This window comes from Neovison vison, chromosome 9, assembly GCF_020171115.1.
Source record: "Neovison vison isolate M4711 chromosome 9, ASM_NN_V1, whole genome shotgun sequence".
Lineage (NCBI taxonomy): Eukaryota > Metazoa > Chordata > Mammalia > Carnivora > Mustelidae > Neogale > Neogale vison.
In genome coordinates, this window is record NC_058099.1 from 26,615,631 (window position 1) to 26,628,279 (window position 12,649).

The window sequence follows — 12,649 nt, forward strand, 5'->3', positions numbered from 1 at the left end:
TGGCCCACTCAACTTACAATTTGTCTCAGAAGTAAAGGTAGTCTTAGGGGCCCAAATTTATAATTAGTGTCAGAGGTGAGGGTGGTCATGTATGGACTGTGTACCCTCCCACTTCTCAGTTGCCTTCATAACCAGGTCCTGATAAATAAATAGATGGCAAACTAATGACTTTAAAATTCACAGCTGAAGTGGTTAATAATTACCTAAAATATATTACAAAGGTCATTATCTATGAGCTTACTACATACAATGACAAGAGCTTTTTAGAATCTTTACAGTTGCCTGCTTCACCTGGAACCAACCCAAGTAGTGAAAGTCTGGATTGAGCATGTATAATCAGCTGTGTAATGTAGCTAGGGGAGGATACACACTGAAGCAGGTAACACAGAGAAACCAATCACCCCATCCTTGCCTCATTGCATGCATGCCATCTCAGAATTCTAAGTGGCTTTTTACTTCCCTATTCAGAATCTGCAAAACATTTCAGGTTTCAACTCCTGTATGTTCTAAGGTATGTAACTGAATCTCTTCTTTCAAATTGCTAGCAGTATTATCCATAGCAAGTATTATCCTAAAGTTAGATTTATACTAGTAACACAGATGTCACCTTTGTAAAAAATTTGAAAATTCAAGCTCAAGAGTGGCGCGGGTCCCAAAATATGGCAAAAAAAAAAAAAAAAAAAAAAAATTCCAAAGCTGCCTCCATAAATTTGCCTTCAGAAAATGTACCTATCATTTTTACACCTTCTAACATTTTTCCATGAGAGAAAAATAAAGTTTAGGGGAAAGGGCATAAATAACACTCTTAAGTTTCCATTTAGAACATCCGAGGTGTTACTGTTTTCAAATGCTTATCAGCTTGTGACAAAATGAGTCCACAAATGCAAGTTCACACGGAGTATCTACCTTGGCTTCTCTTCTTCACATTGAGCTAAGTAGGAGAGGTGATATTAATGTTAGAATCAGAGACTATTTGACAGGACACAAAGAGGACAGTGCTTTCCCCCAAAGCAAAACCAAACTCATCGAAGGCTTAAAATATCTCCATTTGTTCAAACCTATCTCTAGCGGTAGGAATGAGCAGGTGATCTATTGAGCTGCTCTGAAGAATACCCTGAACACTGTAAAACCCAAGCATTAGCAGTGAAGTCTCTGAAGTCTCTGTAAGTCCATGAGATAAGAGTTAGGAGCTCTTCATCGTGGGTACCAGTTTTCAGCCAGCTTTAGCATGTCCTACAGAACTCCAAACTGTACACAATGTTCTTCAGCCAATGAGAACAAAGCCTGGCCTTCTAAATGGAATTCCATCCTCATAAGAGATGGGCTCTTGAGCTGCCACGTGGCCCAAGAACCCACATGACCATCCATTCACCAGTTTCCACCCCCATCACCGCTCCAGAAGTCTATTTTATTTGATTTTCCCTTTGCTAGAAGGCGAGTCCTGCTCAGATCCTCCAACCTAAGGCTCTAAAACCCTATTTCAAATGACTGTCCCTGAACCCCGAGTCACTGGCTAAGAAATCCTTCCACCAAATGAATGATCTAGAACCAAGATGCTACCCTGAAGAAGGGTGGGGGGGAGAGGGCAGGGAGACTTAAGCATGAGAAGGATCTGGCTGACTATTGCTAACTGAAATGGACCATGAAACCCAGAATATAGGCTATAGGATATACAGGCTGCCTCCAGAAACTGGGAACGACTCCTCGTTGACAACCAGCAAGGAAATGTGATCTTGGTATGACAACCACATGGAACCGAATTCTGGCAACAGCATGAATGAGCTTGGAAAAAGATTCATCCCCCAGAGCCTCCAGGGAGGAACACAGCCCTGCCGATATTTTGTTTCAGCCTTGTGAAACCTGGAACAGGGAATCAGTTGAGCCTTGCCACGCAGACCTCTGACTTAGAGAGAACGTTGTTGTTTCAAGCCACTTAGTTGGTGGCCATCTGTTAACAGCTATAGTAGCACCTAATACAGCAGTGGTTCCAGGGTCACCACCAAATTGCCTTCAGATTGTTCGAAGCCTTCATAGATTGGGTAGGTTTCAAAGTTCCTTTAGTTGTAACTATTAATTTATATAACCCACCCTTTCTTCTCTGTGTATTCTACTAAAAGTTCTTCATCTATAAATGCTCAGAGGGGAATGCCTGGGTGGCTCAGTCTTGGTAAGGGTCTGCCTTTGGCTGGGGTCATGATCCCAGGGTCCTGCGATCAAGTCTCCCATTGGGCTCCTTGCTCAGCAGGGAGTCCACTTCTCCCTCTGCCTGCTGCTCCCCCTGCTTGTGCGTGCATGCACACACACACACTCTCTCTCTCGACAAATAAATCTTAAAAAAAAATTTAAAAATCTTTTTTTTTTAAATTTTATTTATTTGACAGAGAGAAATCACAACAAGTAGGCAGAGAGGCAGGCAGAGAGAGAGAGAGGGGAGGAAGCAGGCTCCCTGCGGAGCAGAGAGCCCAACGCGGGGCTCGATCCCAGGACCCTGGGATCATGACCTGAGCTGAAGGCAGAGGCTTTAATCCACTGAGCCACCCAGGCGCCCCCAATTTTAAAAATCTTAAAAAAAAAAAAATCAGAGGTAGAGGCCCTCAAAGTTAAAAAAAAAAAAGGGGGGTGGGTAACTGGAATCATTGTGTAGCTCACCAGAAAATAATGCAAAGAGCACTAGACTGTGCATTCAAGAGTGGGTGCTAGTCCTGATACTATTGTTTCATCAAGCCGCTGATGTATCCTAAACCTCAGTCTCTTCACCTGTAAAATGAAGGGGCTCTGTAATCTCCAGAGCCTTTCCACCACGTACATTCTATGCTGTGGATTTCTGGGGAATGAAACAGTTGAAAAAAAGAAGTAAAACTCGCATTAGATACCCTGCCACAGGTAAGGAAGGTAATTGAAAAAGGTCTCAACAAAATGCCCCCTAGAGATTTTACTTCCAAATGTATGCCATCTGCCTCCTCAGACCTCTATTTCCTGTACATCCTGTTAATACTGATTATCTGAAGTCTGAGCCTTTATCAGTGATTGGGGCTTTCAATGGCTTCCTTAGAGGAAAGATAAAAAGATAAAGAATAAAGTTAGATTTGTGCAAAAAATGTATCTTTGGAACCTCTAAGAAAAAATCAATACTGATATGTGAGACCTATCTCACATACCTCCTCATGGAGAAAATTTCTTAAGAGTCACAAAGAAAGAGTCACTAAGCTCTGTGTTAGGATTATTTGCAGGATGGAGAAAACATTTCTAGTAAGTGATATAATACCTATGTAAGAAGGATTAAAAGGAATTCTCTACCTACCCACACCTGGCTTTCCAATAACCTGTGCACCCTAAGAGTCACTGCCACCCTGCCATAGCCTCTCCCACCCCAAATACCCATGACAAAGGTGACATCCATAGTGGAAACACAGTGCTTCCCTCCTCCTCCAATTATCTCCCCAGGGGCCAACAGAGCTAGATGCTTTGCTCTAGTACAGTCCCCATATCCACAGATCCAGGTATCTTAGAACTAGAAGCAGCCCTATTCTATCCAAATTGATATGGAGGACAAGGGGCTTTCCCCTTTGGGAACAATTCCTATAATAATAATACTCTAAAAATTGACACATACACTGTAAAGCTAGCTTTATGGTTTTGAAAATGGTAGGCAATGTAGAACATAGAAGAATGGTGGGTTTTGAAAATGGTAGGCAATGTAGAATTTTGGAATTGTCGATCAGAGTTCAAATATATTATTACTACCCCATCCCCCACCTCCCCCAAAAAGACTATAAGGCTTACACTTGTTCTCTAGCATCTCTGCTACATAATAATAGCTCAACTACAAAACAAGTCATTTTCTTCTCTGAGCCTCAGTTGGCACTCAACCAGTATTTGATGGGGTGGTTTACGGAGGTTACACACAAGGCTTACCAATATTTGACAGGATGTTTTAAGGTGGTTACACACTAGATAATCTTGAAGATCCCTTTCTCCTCTGACAGTCTGTGATTCTAAGATAAATGAGTTTTCTGAGTTAAGTGAGCCTCAGAATCTTATTTATAGCAGTTTCTATGCAGAAGGGTTGTATATATCTTAACCAACTTAAAAGTAAACTTTGGGAACATAATCCATTTGAAGTTGGGGTCTCCCTGTAGCTCATAAAATATTATCTGCCATTTTCCTTTACATCCTTCTTACTGTAGTCAACATATATTATCAGGTCAAAAATATTACTTGAAGAAAAAGAACACATTATAATTAGAGTAAGAAGGCAACAGGGGCGCCTGGGTGGCTCAGTCAGTTAAGCAGCCAGATCTTGATTTTGGCTCAGGTCATGACTTCAGGGTACTGAATCGAGCCCCACCTTGGGCTCTCTGCTGGTGGAACCTGCTTAAGATGCCATCTCTTCCTCTCCATCTGCCCCTCCCCTTCTCTGTCAAATAAATAAACCTTTAAAAAAAAGAATGATAAGGCAATAAAATATTGCCTTTTCTTTACCACTAATAGAATCCTATAGTCATTTTAGAATCTTAAACTTTTTTTTTAAAGATTTTATTTATTTGACAGAGAGAAGCAAGAGAGGAAACACAAGCAGGGGGAGTGGGAACAGAAGCAGCAGGCTTCCTGATAAGCAGGGAGCCTGATGTGGGGCTTGATCCCAGGACTCTGGGATCATGACCTAAGCCGAAGGCAGACACTTAACAACTGAGCCACCAGGGGGGCGCCCTGACATCTTCAACATTTTTTGAAGATTTTATTTATTTATTTGAGAGAGAGAGAGAGAGAAAGAAAGAGAGAAAGAGAACACATGAGCAGGGGGAGGGGCAGAGGGAGATGAAGAAGCAGGCTCCCTGCTAAGCAGGGAGCCCAAAGTGGGGCTTGATCCAAGGACCCCAGGATCATGACCTGACCCAAAGGCAGATGCTTAACTGACTGAGCCAACCAGGCGTCCCTGAAATTTTCTAATTAGAAGAGGACAAAGGCATTTCCCCTTCCTAGTCTTCTTCTAGCTTTGTCGCTTCCTCTATTACTGCAATTCAATAAGCCCCTATGAAACAACTCTCAGGTGTTCAAATCTGGGAGCTATAGAAAACATGACACTCCAGCAAGACACAGTTGGGCAGGGTGGCAGAAGACTTTAAGATGCCCCAATTATTCCCACCTCTCGGAATTCACACATTGGTGTAATTCCTTCCCCTTGACTTTGGATGGAAGTTGTGACTTGCTTCTAACAAGTAGAATATGGCCAAGCTGACAGGACATCACTTCTATAATTATATTACAAAAAATTTAACTTCCATCTTGCTAGCATACTCTACTGATACTATCCCTTGCTGGCTTTGAAGTAAGCCACCATATGGAGTAGCCCACATAGCATGCACTGAGGGTGGCCCCAGGCTTATGGCCACAAAGTGCTAAGGATCTCTGTCCAACTATCTTGAAAGTGCTGCCAACTATATGAGTTTGGAAGGGGAACTCCCAGCAGAGTCCCAGCCCTGACCAACATGTTGATCTCAACCTTGCAAGACTCTCTGAAGCAGGAGACCCAGCTAAGCTATACCCTATTCCTGACCCAAAGAAACTATGAGAGAGCAAATGTATCTTATCTTAAGCCACTAAGTTTATAGTAACATTGTTACCTAGCAGATGATAATTACTACAGGCAGAAGAAACACACATTATAATTGGAAAAGGACTTTGAGGCAACAGAAAAATTTGAGATAGGAAAGTTTGGGTAATAAAAGATCACTATGGGATAAAGTTTGTTTTGAAATATTTCATGAAGAGCTCAGGACACCTTAAGGCTTTCAAGAATTCAGATTGGCAGAGAGGGAGAGGGGATAGTACACAGGAAGAATGAGTACCTTGAACACTACTATTAGACTGAGAAACAGTGGGAAAGGACTGAACAGATACAATGGGTCTAGATCACTGGAAGCCTGGAATGTTGAATGGGTTCACCTTTAATACTGTACGCATCAACAACACTAAAGTAAAGGCTCTGGAGCAGGGAAATGAACATAAAAAGTGTTTGAAAGAACTTAATCCTATCACAGCATAAAGGATGGAGAAGATTAGAGATTAGAAGGCCAAGAATAGATATGCTAGCACAACAGTTGTCCCGAGGTCAACAAACATGTGTGGTAAAGAGACTCACACTCCCAAATAACCAAACATGCACATATTAAAACTATAAAATGGCATTTCTTGGTTAACCAAATGAGTAAAAAAATAAAAACTAGTAATACTAGCAAAGATAAAGCAATCTCAGACATTGGTGGGAATGTAAATGGAACAAACATTATGGAAAGCCATATTCATCAATAATGTTTATTAATAATCTTAAAATAATCTTAAAATATTTATTAGTAGTCTTAATCTTATCCTCAAACTTGGTAATTCACTTCCTAGAAAATATTTCAAGAAAATAAATTTTTTACCCATTCAACAAACATTTGAGTATCTACTACATTCCAGGTACTGAGGATACAGTACTGAAAACAGACCTCACCTCTACTTTCACAGAACTTAGAAGACACATTTAATAAATAATCACAAAATATATATGTAATTACACATATTATAGGACACAATGAGAATATTTTCATTTATTTATTTATTCATTGAATAATTTTATTTATTCATTCATTCATTTATTTATTTAAGTGCATTCAACACCCAACATGGGGTTCGAACTCACAACGCCAAGATCAAGAGGCACATGCTCTACTGACTGAGCTAGCCAGGAACCCCGTGAGAAAGTATTTTTAAATACCTGATCTAAATCGTGAGATCAAAAAAGACCTTTCTAGGAAATAACATTATTAGTGAGGACTAAAGGATGAATAGAATTTAGCCACATGAAGAATGGGAGAAACGTTTCTTTCTGATGGAGAAAACAGTACTCATTAAAGCAAGAAAGAGTTAGTTGTATTCAAGATTTTAGAGGATTTATTTATTAACTTATTCAACAAATATGTATGGAGGTAGGTCCTAGTAAGTACCAGGTACTGATACTTACTAAGGATAAGAAATGGGAGAAAATAGTGATCAAGATCAAATTGAGGCAGCAACAGACAAAACAGATATAAAAAAATTCTACACCCATGGTAGGTATGGTAGCTCTGGTAGTAATGAAGACAAAGATATATCAGGAAGTGAATGAAAAAGGAGAAAACAAATGCATTTGGCAGGAAAAAGAAGAGGCTGGCATAAAAGTAACAAACGCAAAGAAGGCACTGTGCCTTCTTTAAGACCCAAACAGGATAGACTTACCTGAGAAAGGTATGTTCAAAACGTATGAGTCATTAAAAATATTTATCTTCCATTTATAGATAGACTACTTAGATGGGTCAGCACTAAAATGTTTACATGCAGAGGAGAAGTAGAGATCAAAAATAAATAAACAGGGGGCCCTGGGTGGTACATTTGGTTGAGTGTCTGGATTTCGGCTCAGATCATGATCTCAGGGTTGTGAGACTGAGCCCGGGTGAGAGTCTCTCTCACCTTCTCCCTCTCAATAAACAAACAAATATTTATACTTAAGGTATAGCTACACTTGGGAAACAATTTCTTCTACAGCAATCCATGAATGGCTCCCAACTATGCTTAAGCACGCAGGGAAAAGTAACCACTTTTTTTGGAATAATAAGCAGGCTCTCTTTGCAAAAGACCAATATACATAAATATATACATGGGGTGTGTGTGTGTGTGTGTGTGTGTGTGTGCCACTTATGGTGACAATACACTTGGAACCATCAGCAAGTTATAAAGGGAGCCATAAACATGAGTATGACCTCATGTGAGCAATAGATCTGAGGGAAGAGACTCTTTTCCTCCTGTTTCCACAATTACCTAATTGGTAATATTTCATGTTTGGTACATGTCACCAGCATTGAAGAGTCAAAATGTATTGGACAGCATAGACACTACCCACAACAACAACAAAAGATGTGGAATTCTGTACTATTTTGCAACTTCTAGGAGTCTAAAATTATTTCCAAAGAAGAAGTTTAAAAATATATGGATGGGCTATCTTGTTATCAGAAATAACACAAGGCCTAAATATTGTGTTAATTCTATAAAGCAATAAAAAAAGCGATAAATGAAAATCCTCCAAATTACTCTCCATGAGTCCAATTTTCACTTCTGTCAAGGGATGCAGGGGCTTATCCAGAATAAAGCTCATAGTCTGTGTTTGATATTCCACTAACCAACCAGACTTTTGAGAAAATCACTTCAATCTCTCTAAATCTCTGCTCCACCTACCTCACAGCATGGTATCATATGCTTGCCAACTATGATATGCTACACAAATAGTCACTGTTATTATTTGAAATTTTATTTATTTTAAATGCATTAGTCCTTCTTTCAATGGGGGAATATCTCTGAGATATGATTAACTATCTGGATTTCTTCAAGTTTGTGAAATTATCAAATTAATCTTATACTTTTCAGGAAGGGCCCTGACTTAATAAATAAATTTATCTAACAATAAATATAGCTACTATGGGGTAGTTGGGTGGCTCAGGCATTAAGCGTCTGCCTTTCAGGTCATGATCCAAGGCTTCTGGGATGGAGCCCCACATTGGGCTCCCTGATGAAGGGGGAGGGAGTCTGCTTCTCCCTCTCCCTGATACTCCCCTACCTGTGCTCACTCTCCTGTCAAATAAGTAAATAAAATCATAAATAAATAAAGCAAGCTACATTATCCTGGAAAATGCTTCTTCACTGTTATTAACTGAACTGAGTAACCCATTACTTTGGTTAATTCTGAAGACCTGTTTTCATTTATTATGCTTGTCTAATCAAGTGTGATGGGACACTAATATACACTGTGGACAAATACATTGACATCATACCTAAGATATGTTTGATGACATTTTCCTCACAGACATTAAAAATGAAGTAATAGCTCTCATGAAGAAAAAGACAATTAAGACAGGAATTTCAAAAAATGCAAAAGATGAAGCTTGAGAACACAAAACAAATTTTAAAGTCTGACAAAGAAAATGTTATCTTTCATAAAATTGGAAATTGATGTGTACTGTACTTATAAATGATGCATCACAAAATATTTCATTATACCTTTAATGTTTCAAAATCCATTACCATCCCTCTGTCGCCCATCAAGTACAATCTTAGGAAGAAAAAAATAATTACGTTATTTCCTGAGTTAAAACTTCATGTACAATCTAAAGGCTAATGGGAAAAGAGAGTATAGGTAGAACCCTCTCAAATCAAGCCTTTACTCATTAAAACCTTAAGATAGTTAATTTTAACTTGGCAGCTAATTTTATTTCCTGGCAATGTATTTACAGACCAAAAACAGGACTAATCTGAGGAGGCAGTTAAAAAAATAATAATAAAAACACCAACAGGAGACATATAAAAATAATATTCAGTAAGATATTATTTTTCTAACAGTAAGAAAAGCAGGATTTTCTACCCCCCTTCATTCAGCCAACAGTCTACTCACTTCCGATGGGTGTGGTCCATGCCACTGTTTGGTATTGCTTCCAACTTTGCATTTTTCTGCCCACAGATATTTCCATAGCTGTCGTATCCTGACACTAGTCTTGCTGCTGCACCTGTTGCTATTGAAAAGCCACAAATAAATCCCTAGAAAAAAAAAAAACAGAAAAAACATACAAATAAACCAGTTCAATAACAACAGTCACTACTTGATACGATAATGAGCTTCTTTTGTCCGCTGAAGGGAACAAAGAGCTATCTTTCCTTATTGCAAACACTATTCTACTGTTTTCCTGGGATTTCACAGAAGCAGCACAGTGAAGTCCACAGGGAAACACTATTTACTACCATAACAAAACAAATCTTAAGCTCTGACATCATAAGATCGTCTACGCATTTTATAATAGAAACAGCGGCTTCTCTGTATGGAACATCTGTGCTGTGCCAGGCTCCTACTAAGTGCTTACCAGACATTATCGCTAATCCTCAGGATGGGGAAACTGAGACCCAGAGAGGTTCAATAAGTTGCCCAACGCCAAAGAAGCTAGTAAAGATCAGAGCATTAAATCAAACCCTGCTTGTTTCATTCTTTACTTTTATTTGGCTGTAAAGGAGCTCTGTTAAACGGACAACAGCAACAGATGAAAGAAAAAAAATTCAAAGAAGAAGAGGTGTGTGGGTTTTAAATTATTATCACTCCGGTGCACGCAACACTCCTGTTTCCTTCCTGCAGTAAAGCTGTATACAAGCCAAAGAATTATGCCATGAAACACCACCATGCTTTTAATACTGCCGACGCAAGGAGAGGGAGGCACTGGGTTTGTGTGCCACAAAGGTCACTCCGTTTCCTGGGAATAGGCTTCATCACAGTGCCAAAGGCAAATAAATGGTAGATGCTTCGGGAATGTATCATACCTGCTGAGTCAAGTATGCACTGACCAAGACAGAGCAATCCAGCCTACATTGCCAATAGGAAATAAGGTGAATCACTACTGATAAACTGAACTGGGCGAAAAGATTGGGGTTAGAAAAATCTTGCAACGTGGTCATTAAAAGGGTGAGTGTTTATTATCCTTCATGAAGTGGCCAATGAAGGCAGGGTTTATCACCGTTTAATGTATTCTAGCCACGTCTCAGGAGTAGGACACATGTAAGCAGCTCAGCTAGATCTCGGGCCCATGGTACTCAGTACAGTACCCACATGCACCTCCTCCAAGAAGAGTGTTTCCCTCTTAAACATACTTTCCTAAAAAGGCAAACAAACTCTTTTTTTTCCTAAATAAACCCTCTAGTTTTATCTTGCGGGTGAGGAAAGGGGCGGGTGAGGAAAGGGGCGGGAGGGAGAGTGTGGCTCTAGCTAATAGAAACTGCTTGAAACAACAGCTTATAAAAACGTCCTCTCCAGCGCGGACCGAATTGCTGCTCCCACGCCTTCTGATCCTGCCAAGTTATGTTAAGTCTCCGTCCTTCAATTTACTCACCTGTAAAGTGGGATAGTGAGTGTATAGCTCATAAGAGCGCTGTATGGATTAAATGAAATAATCCAGTAAGGTGGTAAGAATCCTGCTCGGCACACAGAGCTCAATAAATATTAGCCATTATTGTTGTTAGAAATGAGAATGTGTAAAGGAAAAGATCACGGGTTCGGGGTCAGATAAACCTTCACTGATCAATGGAATACTGATGACTCTATATTCTACCTGTGTGACATTGGCCAAACCTGCTTAATGCTCTGTGCTTCAGTATTCCCGTCTATAAATTGAGGATAAAACCACTTACCAGAGGCTGCTATGAGAATCGCATGAAATAATGCATGTAAGTGTCCGTTTCAGTAAAAATGTTAGTACCCTTCTGCCTCCAAGGAGCAGCTAACTGCTTGCACTAGGGTTAGGCAGAGGCTGGTCTGGGCCCACTCATTCACCCGCGCCTTTGGCCCTCTCCCTCCCTCTCTCTGGATTCCTCCATGGAAAATGCAAGATAGTTCCATGTCAGGACCTCAAGCCAACAGTAAAACATCAGAGAAAAAACATTTAAGCCCCTGCACACATACACATGTGCAAACCAGCATGCCATTTTAAACGTATCATTGAACTTCCAATTAGGAAATCCCACACTGAACAAAACCCGGAAGTGGAGGTAAACATTAGGAGGTTTAATAGCTAACCTTTCCAACACAGTTCTTTAACAAGAAGAATCAGAGAATAACAGAAAGGGCACCCAGAGAGCGCTGGATTTAAACCCTGGCTCTACCACTTACTACCTACGTGACTTTGATCCAATTACATACTTGGAGTGTTTCTTCCTCATCCCTCACAAAGCACTATCATCTATTTCATAGAAGACATGAATGTCATGATGAAGACTAAAGGAGATAGATAATGCATCTCTAAGCCCTAGCTGGTCTGGTACATGGCTGGTCATAAGACATGGTAGCTGTTAGTGGGAAATTTGAAGGATAAAGCCAGACTACAAGAAGTTGACACCAATAATTGGGGACTAACCAAAAACTCCTTCAGTTCTCTCCTTTAGCACAAAAATTTCTAGGGGGAAAATAAGCGATACTGTCAGTAATTGTGTCACCACATAGAAACATTCAGACCACAATTACAATCTTCTTTCACTAGCCTGAAATAGCAAAGCCCTTGCATAATTAAAAGGTTATGTTCTTCTTTCACTTTTTATAGAAATTTTCTTATGTTTGATAAGTACTTTGTGTTACAGATTCCTTTAAATGGTTTCTGATTTCCCTTTCTGACTATTTTTAACAGTACTGTTGGACATGTGAGTTTTCTTCTTCTTCTTCTTTATTTAATCGTAAGCCACCTCACATCCCTCTGGGATATAGACAGAGGATAAACCATAAACGTTACATATATATGGTAAAATGGGACACTGACGTATTTTCACACAGGCCACTTAAATTTCTTAGTTGCTTAGTAGCTTCCAAAGCCATTAGAGAAGAGAGGTTGAGAAGCTGCAGGGGAGAAAGCAAGGAGAAAAAAGTAAGCTAATAAGATAGGAAGAAACCATGACTATTATCCCAGGGACTTCCCATGTGGTAGAATGGGGAACTAGGCCAAATATAATTAAAAATACAATCGCCTTTAAAAAAAAAAAAATTCTGAAATCCAAATGTGGGAAGCAATATAGTTTCATATGAGAAAAAAATATGGTACATGAAATTAAAATA

At 39.7% G+C, this 12,649-nt stretch overlaps 1 protein-coding gene across 5 annotated transcripts in view; it reads right to left on the reverse strand.

Annotated features, from left to right (window-relative positions):
• SLC44A1 (solute carrier family 44 member 1) overlaps positions 1 to 12,649 on the reverse strand; it is a 201,639-nt gene that overhangs the window by 125,482 nt on the left and 63,508 nt on the right. For all 5 annotated transcript variants that reach the window (XM_044265219.1, XM_044265220.1, XM_044265218.1 and 2 more), the window contains one exon: positions 9,464 to 9,606. In XM_044265219.1, coding sequence (XP_044121154.1) covers positions 9,464 to 9,606 — 143 coding nt within the window. The remainder of the gene's footprint in view (positions 1 to 9,463; positions 9,607 to 12,649) is intronic.